This window comes from Leptodactylus fuscus, chromosome 6 (assembly GCF_031893055.1).
Source record: "Leptodactylus fuscus isolate aLepFus1 chromosome 6, aLepFus1.hap2, whole genome shotgun sequence".
Lineage (NCBI taxonomy): Eukaryota > Metazoa > Chordata > Amphibia > Anura > Leptodactylidae > Leptodactylus > Leptodactylus fuscus.
Window position 1 is genome coordinate 102,605,222 of NC_134270.1, and position 14,179 is coordinate 102,619,400.

The 14,179-nt window shown below is 41.2% G+C and overlaps 1 protein-coding gene across 1 annotated transcript; it reads right to left on the bottom strand.

Moving 5' to 3' along the window:
* Positions 1-586: 586 nt before the first annotated feature.
* On the bottom strand, positions 587-11,153 carry LOC142208432 (interferon regulatory factor 4-like). The gene is made up of 9 exons (XM_075276940.1): positions 11,075-11,153; positions 7,646-7,869; positions 6,843-7,029; positions 6,621-6,688; positions 4,419-4,509; positions 3,339-3,443; positions 2,672-3,064; positions 807-922; positions 587-717 (listed from the first exon to the last, which is right to left on the bottom strand). The coding sequence occupies exons 2-9, from the start codon at positions 7,820-7,822 to the stop codon at positions 616-618; spliced, it is 1,239 nt and encodes a 412-aa protein (XP_075133041.1). The 5' UTR covers positions 7,823-7,869; positions 11,075-11,153; the 3' UTR covers positions 587-615.
* Positions 11,154-14,179: the final 3,026 nt, after the last annotated feature.

The following is a 14,179-nucleotide window of genomic DNA, read 5'->3' on the forward strand; positions in this document are numbered from 1 at the left end:
CGTCTCTCTCCCTGCAAGGGGCAAGGGAGAGAGAGCCGGCTCGCAGCGGAACGCCGCCTAATAAAGCAAGCCGGACAGCAGGTAGGCAAACACACAGAAACCGGAGGGAGAGGGGGCCCCTATAGGAGACCGAAACACCTCTCCCCCCCCTCCACCTGTCCTGTCCCACAGGACAGAAAAAAACACAGGGGAGAGGAGGTCTTGCGGCCTCTTATAGGGATTAAAGCTGTTAGTTAATTAAAAGTTCCATCTGTCCTAACAGCTCATAGGGGCAGGAATACCCCAGTTGTGCTGCTGGTTGGGCGTAGGGGGAATTCATAGTTTATCCCAGAAAACCCTTTTAAATCAGTCTCAAGAAAAGATGGGTGACAATTATGATTAATGTTATAGAGTACCTAGCTTTTCTAGGGTCCTGCATGAGAACTAGTAAAGTAATAACACATCCCTCCCCACTAACAATTCAGCCATTTGGCATTCTAAGTGGAAAGCCCTATAAAAGCAGGAACAGCAGCCATGTCCAGCTTTTCCAGAATGAGAGAGAACTAACAAATGGGAAAGTTCATAACAAAGTTTAGGTTTAATCATCATAGTACAGGTTGTTCCATGCAGAGGTGTCTACTTGCCAGATGAGGGCTGAGAGAAACTAATGGGTTTGCTGCTCTTCCTCAGATTTGTCTTTGCATTTACTAGCAATTCTCTGGCAAACACCGGTTCCACCTTTGAATAAGGAAGATTAACATGTCAGATGGTGCACATACAAATGGAATGACAATACCCTATATGTATACCACAGATTGTATACTCACATGAGCAGTTATTAACTTTTTATGGCTTGGTGCTAACCCTGGATATTCCTCTCCAAAGCAGAGCTGGATCTGATACTGGGGTTCAGGGCCTTCGTTCTTGATATAAATCTGAAGCTCTATAAATTAAAGATAAGAGGAGAGAGATCTTATAAGTGAAAGGCATAGAATGAAAGTACAAAGTTATAATTAAAATGTAGGATTTATTCTTGGCTTACACTGGGAAGGGCTAAGGTCCAGTCATAACTATGCCCCCCCCCCCCTCCATTGGTCTTACAGTAGTTGCTTGATTTGCAACTCTCCCTTGCCCCTAAGTCATTCTGCTCTCTATGCACTGTGCATTCCTGACAAGCTTGGGTTTGTAAAAGCAGGAAAAATAATAAGCAGTGCTGCAGTGTAAAGTACAGATGTAGCAGAGTTAACCTGAACTTCTGCAATTGGTTAAAGTACTGCAGCGTGATATCTTATCACAGAAGAGAACAAATACCAATGAGGAGTCATTGCAAAAATATTTCCCAATCACCTTTTTAACCACTTGCAAATTTTCGGGTTAGCTCTGCTATATCTGTATATTGAAGAACAAAGTAGTAGCACAAGTCTCAAAAAAAAAAGGAGACGGAGTTAAGTCCATTAATAGGCGCTGATATTAAGTTGTGGCTACTAATCATAGCTGTGTCTTAATATAGCAGATGGCACTGAAGAAAATACTGGTGTTAACTGCCTGATGGATACTCTCCATGTCATAGTAATAAGACATTTTATTTATATAGTGCCAACATACAGTATTTCGCAGCAGCACTTTACAAATCGTAGGGTTAAAGTACTGACAAAAGGAGACATTACAAAGCAATAAATCAATTCACACATTAAGACTGAGAGTCCTACTCCTAAGAGCTTACAATTTTTGAGGTAAAGGGAAGACACAAAGGGTAGCAGGGGCGGCATCGGAGGTGGCATTGCTTATACAGTGGACCAGACATTTTTATGATAAAAATTATATTAATTACAGAAATTGATACAGCTGTATGAAGGGTCACCAGCCAGTATCCTTTCAGGAATGGATCCAAAGTGCCTTGATATACAAAGTGACAGTGCAATAAGGCATAATATCCTGTGAGATATTGGGGGAACTTAAACATAGGAAGCTAAGTTTTAGGAAGCCTAACTGCAGAAGGATTTAGATTTGGAATTGTGACAGGCCTGCCTGAAGAGATGTGTCTTAAAGATGCCCTTGAAGATATAAAGGTTGAGAGTTAATCTGATTGCCCAGGATAGAGCATTCCAGGGAAGTGGTGCAACTTGGGAAAAGTCTTGGATACAGAGGTAGGAGGTTCTATTATTGAAATGTGCATAGATAAAGAAATACATATATATATATATATATATATATATATATATATATATATATATATATATCAGTCAGCTGACTGCTACAGGAGCAAGCAGAATTATGAATGGAATGTAGGTCTGGGTGTCATTTGAGTTGAAGACGTGTTGTCAATGGCGTTGAGCCAAAAAAGCTGTAGAACAAAATGTGAAAATTCCACAGCTCTCATTATTATTCCAAAAAGTGTCTGGGATATAGTAGGACGTGGCCTCCCACAGCCTAACATATTTATTGTATGTTATACCAGATATAATACATTGTACAGAAAATCAGCTTACAACTGGCATAGATTTAATTTTCTTGAACATGTACAGGCAAAGATGCAGCAAATGTACTAAGAGGACTGTGTCTCTGAATAAAGCTTACCCTAGCACAGTTTGGACTAAGACCAACACAAAAAAAGCTGGTATTAGTAAAATCCTCCAGTGGTGCTCAAACAACACAATCTGATTGAAATGACTTATCAGTTAACTGCTCTTACCATGCATGAAGCGTTCCATGTCCAGCATCCTGCAAGTCTTCTCTCTCTCCAATTTGTTAGGCTGGTCGATATTCGGGGCCAGGGGACCACTCCAATAGACACGCACTTGACATTGGCGCTTTATGTAGACTCCATCGGGTGCCACCCACAGGAATACCCCTTTGTCCAGATGTACCAATAACTTCTTGATAACCATCTGCATCTCTAGCGAGAGAATGCCAGACAGTTTCTGGGGCGGTGGAAGAGGAATATCCTCTAAAGGATGTGGTGAGCCCAGGTTGTACTCATGTTCGGATGAAGGTAGTGGGATTATGCGACACCCCTCAGCTGTCTGTGTGGTGACTTCAGTAACCAGCTTGCCCTGGTAGTACAGGCGGACGTGCAACCAGTAATCTGTGGCAATAAAACATGAACATGATGACAGATGAGATATAGGGACAACCATCCTCATACTAGCAAGGGGTCTATGTACAGAGCCACAACTGGAAGCTCTTCAGCTTTATATAATATATAATATGTCTTCATGTGAGAAGCATTTGGACTCCCTCACGCAGGGGGGCTAGAGTGCAGCTGCTATCTCTGCACCATATTAGTTAAACCCATGTCTATCTATATGGAAAACTCAATGGAAACCCCTAAATGTATAATCTTACTATGGACATCTCACCTGAAGAAGATGATGTTGGTGGGATGATAATGGCTTTCTCCGAAATGTCTGCTACTTTATGATCAATATTTTGGGTCCTTAAAACGATTGGAGAAGAAAAAGTCCCTAGACATGAAGGAAAGTGACATATAAATTAGAAATGGAATAATGGTAAAATGTAAGATGTTTTCTTAAAGAGGTTGTGCCGTTATGGACACTTATCCCCTATCCACAAGACAGGGAATAAGTGTCCAATCACTGCAGCTCGAACACTGGGTCCCCCAGTGATCAGGAGGATGGAGGACTACAAGTTCCTAAAGAGCCCCATAGATATGAAGGGAATACCTTCATTGGCATTGGCACTCAATTCACAAAGAGGCTTTCATGTGACTTTTGGGCCTCTGTTTTCCTGATCAATAGGGGACTAGTGGTCAGGCCCCTAGCGATCAGACACTTATCCCCTGACCTGTGGGTAGCCAATAAGTGTCCATATCGACATAACCCCTTTAAGTAATGCTAAGTATTGCACATTGTATCAGCAGTTATGAGGAGTGGAAAAAGGAAAATGACAACTGCTCTGAGAATAGTTCTGTCACACAGAGGCTATGTGCATATTTGCTCTGCTCGCTATGCCCGCCTGAAATCGGCAGATGAAAAGTCCTGCACACATGGCTTTTTTCGTTTGCCAGTTTTAGTTTTAAAATGATAGAGCTCATTACTGAAACTGACAAACACATCCAGCTTTAGTCCTTCCATGTCATTCATTCATCAGACTAAGGCTAGGACAACTTTGGCCGTGACACACATTCAGCAACAAGAATGCCGCATTGCTCTTCAATCTCTTCATTCATTTTAGTGAATGGAGTTGCGTTGCAACCCCTCAGGTAGCAACACAACTCCATTCACTAATGTGGGTGAAGGAGTTGCAAGCTGATCTGTGATCAGGGCGATCTGTGGCCATAGCCTAAATGTATGATCCAATGAGGCTTCACCCGGCCAGTACAAACGATTTCCAGAAGTTGTAGAAACCAGACCCTCAGGTGGCTTCCATCTAAATAGGGGTTGTATTTCTCAAAAAAAAAACCTTTAAATGAGGCTCACCTCCTTGCATTGGGCTGTTTGGACTTTTCAGCTGCAAATGTTTGCAAGAAACATGAGTGTTCAATGGACCTTCTTTCGTCTGACTCTTTGCCTATAATTGGAACATAAGGACAGGAATAAAATTATACGAGCTGCACTTCAGTTTTTACAGTCTCTACATCGGCAGCATTTTCCACATTATGGTGTCTGGGACTCAAAGTATCATCTGTAATGCTGTGAATCATTGCCTTACTGTTGCACTGGTCTTGTACAGTAATCCTTCTGCAGTGAAGCAGTGATTCACACGTGCTGTTTGTACCTGTATTATCTTATGTGCTGTTTCTGAGGCCACGTGTTGTGAAAAGATGCGCATATCACATTGAAAGCAATAGGTAAAATAGCCTCCCATTGAGTTCAATGTGTAGCGCGCGTAAGACCAAACCCATTGAAGTCAATGGGATTCTGTTTTACTGTGCTCACTCTGACACGTGTTTATGTGTCAGAATGAGCGAAGCGTTACTCTGTGTGAAGCAGCCTAAGGCTCTGTACACACAGCTCAGAGCAGGGGGCTGATAAGTGCCAATATAACACACTGGGGGTTATTTGTCATCTCATATTTTTCGCAGGTGTGCTTTTTTCAGACTACTTTCACTGTGGCGACTATTTGTGATGTAGGCACATTTTTGTTGTAAAAAGACTCAATGGCCCCTTTTTTTGTTAAAAATGGCACAATTACCAGTTTTGAATACTGTCTGACACAATGGGCTTTTTCATAATGCCCATGTACTGAAGTACATTTGTGCCATTTTTTGCCCCTTTTTAAAAAAGGCACAAGTCATAAATATAGTGTCATACAGAACAGAAAAGACCACAAAAAGGAGCAATGTACGGCAAAAGTAGATTAATATTTGTACACGACAGAGTCCCGTCCATTAAAAAACAGTCCGTGTGTGGGCCAAGGTACCTGAACTGAAATCAGTTGTGTGCATAGAAGTCACTATATCATGTCAGTTATGATGCAATGAGCAGCCCAATCGCTACAGTAATGAAGTGACAGCGCCATGTCAGTTGATTACTGTAGTGATTGGGCAACCCTTTTTTTTAACCCTTTCCCAACATCTGTTGTACTATTACAGCCAATGTTGGGTGTTTAAACATGGTGGCCACTCAAAGCTGACTGCAGCCTATGGGGCTCCACAATTTTGGCGTGGATTGCCTTTTGCCTGAACAAGATCCTAAGGCAGTGATCTATTACCATGACAGCCAGGAACCTAGGCGTGTCTGTGCTAGGCAGCCTGTAATAGAAGTATAGGGATTTTACCATGCATTGTATTAGTGATCAGAGCCCCTGGGGTTCAAAACCCCTAGGGGATCTAAAAGTGAAAAAAATAAAATAAAAGTTTAAAACATCCCCCTTTCTTTAGATCACATATAAAAAAAAAACCTGAAAAACACACATTAGGTAAAAAGAAAAAAGCCGAATCACATTTTCTTGCTGTTTTGTCTCTCCTAAAAATTTGAATAAAAAGCAATTAAAACGGTATTAATAAAATGTAAATTTGGCTCTGTGCAAAAATGACGTTATGCAGCCCCATACACTGAAATTTATAAAAGTTGCAGGTGTCAGACAATGGCGACTCCAAGTTTTTAATTGCAGTAACGCCTAGCACATGTTACTATGTAAAGTCACCTATTAGCAATTGACCAGTACATCGGAAATTTAATGATGATTAGCAGCCTGGTGAAGTGCATAGTAAGGCCGGGTTCACACAGTTTTTTTTGGTTTGAAATATGAGGCGGAGGCGGCCTCAGATTCCGGACAAAAAAACCGTAGTTGCGACTGGATGCCGATGCAGTGCACTGGCATCCAGTCGCGGCATTCCACTCCGGATTAGGCCCCAATGAATGGGCCTAGTCGGCAGGAGGGAGTGTCTTCAGGTGGATATCGCGAGGCGAATCCACCTGAAGAATGAGCATGTTGCTTCTCTTTTCCGGGAGCCGGAACAAACCGCTCCCGTAGAAAAAAACTGACCGGCTGCCATTGATTTCAAGGGGAGCTGTTTTTTGGTCAGGATTTTGAGGCGGATTCCGCCTCAAAATCCTGACCAAAATAACCAGTGTGAACTCAGCCTAAGATGTGTTTGATATCTTCATTTATAAAAGCCCAGTGTAAACCCAGCCTAACAGGATCTTAAGTAATGACAGGAAGTAAATGATGGTTACTTTAATCATGGCTATTTTTGATGGTTCTTCCTTCTTCAGGTTCTTTGTTGCTTCTTTGGATCCTTCGTCTGAAACACAGTTTCAAAGAGCTTACATAACTATCACAATACATAAATGACTACTTTCTTTATTTCAAATTGATTTACTAAACTATAGAATTCTGGACCACTTACTGGAAACAAGGACAACTCTGCAAAATGAATGTTTAAGATGGAAACTTACAAGTTTTTTCTTGATGTTCAGACACAATGCAATAGCGTTTGTAGGGTTCACCAAAGTCTTGACAGCCATCTATGACCTCCCTAAAGTCTGGACTTTTGTTAAGAGCACATCGGAGTCTTGTCTTCCAAACTGAAGGATCTTCCCTGGTCGATCCCTCTCGAAACTTTCCCTTATACATAGCCCAGGCCTGACAATACAAAACAAACACTTTATACCCTATAGCAATGCATATCACCTGGCAGGATTGGGAAAGTTATAGAACTTACATATCTTACAAATTATTATTATAGATAGTAGTAACAGAGGTACAACTTGATAAAAACAGAAAACACAGAAGCTCCAATCGCCAAATGGTGAAATATTGTTAGGGTAAATACGCTAAGAAGAGTAGAGAGATTCTCAACTTTTTGAGTTCTGAAAAAGCCCACAACTACTTGTATGCGCTTATAGACACATGTCAAGTGGATCAAAGCTTGGAGAGCAGCCAAACACCTTCAATTGCGTCATGTTACGTATCACACGTCAAATAGATCCAAACAATGGGAGAAGAATTCTCCAAGCAAAAAACAAGGTCCTTGGCACTGATCTGGTTGAACAACTTTCATTAGCATATACACAATGCGTTTCGGTCTTACAAAGGCATTTCTCAAGTGTAAGTATGGCAGTAAACTCTGATATAAGTTGTTCCGGTGGATCAGCGCCCTAGTTTTTTTTCTTGGGGAATTCTTCTCCTATTGTTTGGAGTAGTAATAGAGGAGCATGCTTCTGAAAGTTACACATTCCAGATTTGGTTCATCTCTTACCCTGAATAAGGCAGCATCTTCTTCTTCTTTATAGTTATGTTTGGCTGCATGTTTCCATGGAATTCTGAAAATTGTTTTCTCTTGATTTTCCCACCGAAGACCAGGGTAGTTCCCACTGTCAATCTGAAGTATGAGCCATTCTTTCAATCGTAAAGGCGGAATTCCCTTTTCACTCATCTTTAGGTGAAACCAGTCTTAGTCTCCAAGTTCTCCACTGTTAAGACCTGTGGACAAGACTATTTGTTACTATGCATAACATACTGTCTTTTTCTCTAGAACCATATCACTATATTTACCATAGCTTTTCTACAAAACTCCTGGCTATGTTCTTATAAACCTTTTTACTTTCAACTATCATTTCACTCATCTTTCTAGAATAGCCATACCTTTTCCCTCCATGCACCTCTCATCTCTCCATATCTATCCTTTACTTCTAAACCTGCTTTGCATCCAGAACGATTCTTGCTTACTTTTCTGAAAAAGTTTTTCTTTTAAACATAGTCTACACATGGCCTTCTTTCCTACTCTCCAGAGCTTCACTTTCTAGACTTGGATTTAGTGCCAAAACCTTTTTATCTTTCTTGGAAAGTTCTATTAGTTCCTTTACATCAGTCCAGAGTCCCATTTTTTTCTACCGTAAACTTTATTTTCTGCTTTTTAAACCCTCCCTCCATTTCCTTTTATCATCCACAGCATATCTCCGTTCACTGTAGAACATCCCTTTTCTTCGTCCTGAACCTTCACTGTTTTATCAAACTACTTTCTTTGTATAATTCACTGAGAGGAAGAATACAGTGCATACATAACTTTTACTGATATATTAAGATATAAATAGATCTCAGTTTACAATTTAAATGAAAGAAATGCACCAGCTGAAACTAAATTATTGTTCCTCTAATCATGTTCCTCAACGCATTTCGCTGTAGCTCATCAGGAGGATAATATCAGAGTACAAACGTAATGCATAAATGCGCTCATTTCGCCATTAGAAAGATGATCTATGAGTAGCAGCGTAATGCATAAATGCACTTATTAGAACCCAGTTAGATCACTTAGTGTTAGTTTCACACTTCAAAAGGCTACTGCCCGGGCTAATATGTTGGAGGAGTGAAGGGTTGCTTGTGGATAGGCTTGGAATAAAATCCACCATTCATAGCTATTCAGATATGTATATTCTCCAGGTCAAATAATTGAAGTCTCATACTACTCCATATGTAAAGCTATTTTGTTCTTTTGGGTGCAGTCACAAGTAGTTTTGTGGCGCTGTTTTTACCACAATAACTTGTGTAAAGAATCAGCGCTGCAAAACAGAATCCCATTGAGTTCAAAGGGTTCTGTTTTATGCACGGTACAGATTGAAATCAATGGGATTCTGTTTTGCAGCGCTGATTCTTTACACAAGTTATTGTGGCAAAAACAGCACCACAAAACTCTGTGTGAATGCACCCTTAAAGTGGTACAAATCCTTTCAAAACTGGATAGCTGTAAATTGACCTCAATGAGTGGATAGGAATGATAAGAAATTGTGAACACTTGGCTCCACCCTGGGATGATGCCTGTGGGTGCGATCAATTGGGTGGCGCTGCGTCAGTTCTGGGGGCTGTACTGGAGGTGTGGCCTGACCATGCTCAGCTGACATCGAAGTCCTGGCACCCACTTTTAGAGTGCTAGGAAGTGCAGTTTTTACTGCAGTTTCTTGTCAGGACAATCTCTCTTGAATGGGGCAGTTTTGGAGTGGAAGTCGGGTGTTCATGCATGGAATTAGTTATCTCCATAGCAGGTGTAGGTAAACTTGTGAACTGTGAGGCTGATACTCAGTAGCCATTTGCATTATATGGGGGATGGTATTATTGCTATCCACTCACTGTGGCCATAATCATCAGACATTTTTCCACCCATCCAGCTTTAAAAACTCACCTGAAATCCTGCCTGTATTTAATTAGAAAGAGGGATTTGTACCATATGCACTTATAGAACAAAATACACATGGAGTAGTATGAGACTACAATTATTTGACCTGGAGAATATAGTTGTCTGAATAGCTATAATGGTGGATTTTATTCCAGGCGTATCCATTAACAACCCCTCCACTCCTCCAAAATATTAGCCCAGGCAATAGCTGTTTGAAGTGTGAAACTAACACTAAGTGAGCGAACTGGGTTGTAATAAGTGCATTTATTCATTATCCTGGCACTCATATATAATCTTTCCAATGAGTTATGGCGAAATGAGTGCATTTATGCATTACGTTCATACTTAGATATTATCCTCCTCATGAGTTACAGCAAAACGCATTGAGGAACATTATTAGAGGGACAATAATTTTGTTTCAGCTGGAGCACTTCTTTCATTTAAAGTGTGAATTGAGCTCTATATTTTCTGAATATATTAGTAAAAGTTATGTTTTAGTGTATTACTCCTCTTAGTGAATTATTAGATTATTTGAGTAATCGGTCCCAAAGTGAAAAACATTTTTCTTCTTATAGTCTGATCTCTGCTTACTTATTTTCTTCTTTACAAAACCTCATTTTCTCTTATGTTTTTGCATGATCTTTCCTTTGCCTCTTTTGTATCATTCAAGTTTTTCTTAACACTTTGGTCCCATTTCACCATAGAACTTCCATTCCTTGATCCACAACTTTCCCTTTCCCTTCATCTTTCCAGTTCTATTCCTTTATCTGAAACCTGTTACTCTGAAACCTCCATTCATTTAACCACAATTCACCTTTTACCTCCACAGCTGCCCCTTTACCTTTGAATACATTTCTTTATACACAAACTTCCCCTTAACATAGAAACGCTATAGCTTTATCTACAAACTTCCATTTAACCTATAACTTCAATTTTTTTAAATCTATCTTCTACAACCTTCCTTTTACCCTATAAATTTCATTTATTTATCCCAATCCTTCTCTTTAGCCTAGGACTCCCATTCATTTATCCACAAACTTTGCTTTAATATCAGAACATTCATCCTTCTATTACCTACAAAACTTCCCTTTACCCCACAACAATTTTTAGAACAATTGCAACTATCCCGTCAGCACAGAGCCACCACTACCATATCTGCAATCTTCCTGGTATTCTGGAACCACCATTTATCTATCTGCAGTCCTCCCTTCAACCTAAAACCTCCATTTATTTATCTACAATCTTCCCTTTACCCCAGGATCTCCAATCTTTTATCCACACCTTCCTATTAGCCTAGAACCTATATCCCTTTTGTCCAAAATTTTCTATTTTTTCCATAACCTTAATTTCTTTTATTCATAGGCTTTCTTCCTGTTTTCCTACCATCTTTAAGTTTCTCCATAACCATCCTGATTTATATTTACAACTTCCTTCCCTTCTGGACCCAATGTATTGGTCCTACTCATGCCTATACCCAGTAACTACAGCCGTACTGCTTTCTGCTTCAGTAGATCTTACCTGTACCGTCCAGTCTTGTATTTAAGGCACTTTTTCCTTCCTACTGCACCTTCTCGAGATTGTGTTCTTACCAACTGATATGAAAAGTGAAACTGATAATCTTTACTTTCAGTTTCCAGCTTCGCAATACGTAGAACCAGAAACTTGCCTGCCTCAAGTTATAAATAGGAGACAAACATGTCCAAATACAATGTTTTCTTAAATGTCAAAACTTAAAAATTATGTTACATGTAAACTATTGATACATGGTTTATGACTATGTGGATATGCATATGTTCCCAGATACAATGAACACTGCAAAAAAAAGTTATGAAAGAGAACTTCTCAAGAAGGTGGAGCCTAAAGAGGAAACAGGTATGAGAATTTGGAGAAAAAAAAAAAAAGTAACCCTAGAACAGCAGTGTGAGACTTGTAGCTTCTGCGGTCTTGCATAAACACGTGTTAAGACCAAAGGAATTTACAACAAACCACAAAGCTCTTAATGTTTTTTCTTAAAAATTGTGCAATAAAGAACAATGGTGGAGATTTATGATTATTTAATGCTACATTTCTGATGTAAAAAAAATTGCAAACCTCAGGTTTGCTACATTTTATATGCCAGTTGCTAGCTAAATTGTTGCAATGGGCATTTCTATATTTCCCATGCCAGCTTTCTGAAAAGGGAGCATGGTAAGAGAGTGATGGCCCCGCCAGATTTAGTATCACTTACATCAGAAAACTGTTGTAAATAATACTGGAAATCTACACCAGATATGAGCTGGCATAGATTTTACTCCAGGAGCATGGCCCCGGTGAAGGGTGTGCCTCAGTAATGAAGAGGCAAGCCCCTTATGATAAATCACACGCACTCACCCCCCAAAATCGCCTCCAAAAAAGCCTCCCAATAGAAATCTACTGGGAAACTTTTTTTTGGAGGCTGATTTTGAGATGGATTCAACGTCAAAATCAGCATCAAAAAACTCTGTGTACACTGACCCTAAGTAAAATAAAGCTTTGTTCCATTCCCATTGAAATCAATAGGAAGTCGAGGTATTGCGTGGATGTTCTGGGTTTTCCACAGTGACCCAGGATTACCATAATTGCTTTCTGAAGAGGTAGGGGGCTCTACATTAGGAAACTCCATTAACCCTTTGGCTGCGTTCACACGGAGTTACGCGCCGCTCATTCTGGCACGTGAACACGTGTCAGAGTGAGCACAGTAAAACAGAATCCCATTGACTTCAATGGGTTCGGTCTTATGTGCGCTACCCATTGAACTCAATGGGAGGCTTTTTTACCTATTGCTTTCAATGTGATACGCGCGTATCATTACATTACATGGACCATCATACCTCTATCTCTCAGTGATGGAGGTAAGATGGTCCATGTAACAACGTAATGCTATAGGAGCTACTCCACCCTTGACTGCGCTGTGTTACCGTTATCCGGTTACGACCACAGACAGAGGGTGGCGCTCTCTCTGAGAGTGAACACTTTTAATACCAGTGGGTAGTAGTAATAGGAACCTTTAACAGCATCCATGTTTTGAATGAGCCTAAGCATTGGATTCAGATGTGCGTTGCAGGAACTCACGGCATAGGAATGACTACTTTTATGTAGTCACATTCATTGACATTGTAGTGACTTGCATCCTTTCACACTACGATACATGGAGTTTGTCGCCCATTTGTTTTAACTAAATTACCAATAAAAGTTATATTTTAGTATTTTCTGAGGGTACACAGTTCTTTCTTTACATTTGATTTCTGGTAGTCCCTTATCCAGTGTATTACTGTACTTTCTAAAAAACGTAAATATGTGAGGAGTGAGGAGCCGTCTTGTCGGAAGAAGCCTGGATGAGAAGCATAATGGGGTGGATGGGAGGAGATAAGTAGTGACGATTAGAGATGAGCGAACACTAAAATGTTCGAGGTTCGAAATTCGATTCGAACAGCCGCTCACTGTTCGAGTGTTCGAATGGGTTTCGAACCCCATTATAGTCTATGGGGAACATAAACTCGTTAAGGGGGAAACCCAAATTCGTGTCTGGAGGGTCACCAAGTCCACTATGACACCCCAGGAAATGATACCAACACCCTGGAATGACACTGGGACAGCAGGGGAAGCATGTCTGGGGGCATAAAAGTCACTTTATTTCATGGAAATCCCTGTCAGTTTGCGATTTTCGCAAGCTAACTTTTCCCCATAGAAATGCATTGGCCAGTGCTGATTGGCCAGAGTACGGAACTCGACCAATCAGCGCTGGCTCTGCTGGAGGAGGCGGAGTCTAAGATCGCTCCACACCAGTCTCCATTCAGGTCCGACCTTAGACTCCGCCTCCTCCGGCAGAGCCAGCGCTGATTGGCCGAAGGCTGGCCAATGCATTCCTATGCGAATGCAGACTTAGCAGTGCTGAGTCAGTTTTGCTCAACTACACATCTGATGCACACTCGGCACTGCTACATCAGATGTAGCAATCTGATGTAGCAGAGCCGAGGGTGCACTAGAACCCCTGTGCAAACTCAGTTCACGCTAATAGAATGCATTGGCCAGCGCTGATTGGCCAATGCATTCTATTAGCCCGATGAAGTAGAGCTGAATGTGTGTGCTAAGCACACTCATTCAGCACTGCTTCATCACGCCAATACAATGCATTAGCCAGTGCTGATTGGCCAGAGTACGGAATTCGGCCAATCAGCGCTGGCTCTGCTGGAGGAGGCGGAGTCTAAGGTCGGACCTGAATGGAGACTGGTGTGGAGCGATCTTAGACTCCGCCTCCTCCAGCAGAGCCAGCGCTGATTGGCCGAATTCCGTACTCTGGCCAATCAGCGCTGGCCAATGCATTCTATTAGCTTGATGAAGCAGAGTGTGCACAAGGGTTCAAGCGCACCCTCGGCTCTGATGTAGCAGAGCTGAGGCTGCACAAGGGTTCAAGCGCACCCTCGGCTCTGATGTAGGAGAGCCGAGGGTGCACTTGAACCCTTGTGCACCCTCAGCTCTGCTACATCAGAGCCGAGGGTGCGCTTGAACCCTTGTGCACACTCTGCTTCATCAAGCTAATAGAATGCATTGGCCAGCGCTGATTGGCCAATGTATTCTATTAGCCTGATGAAGTAGAGCTGAATG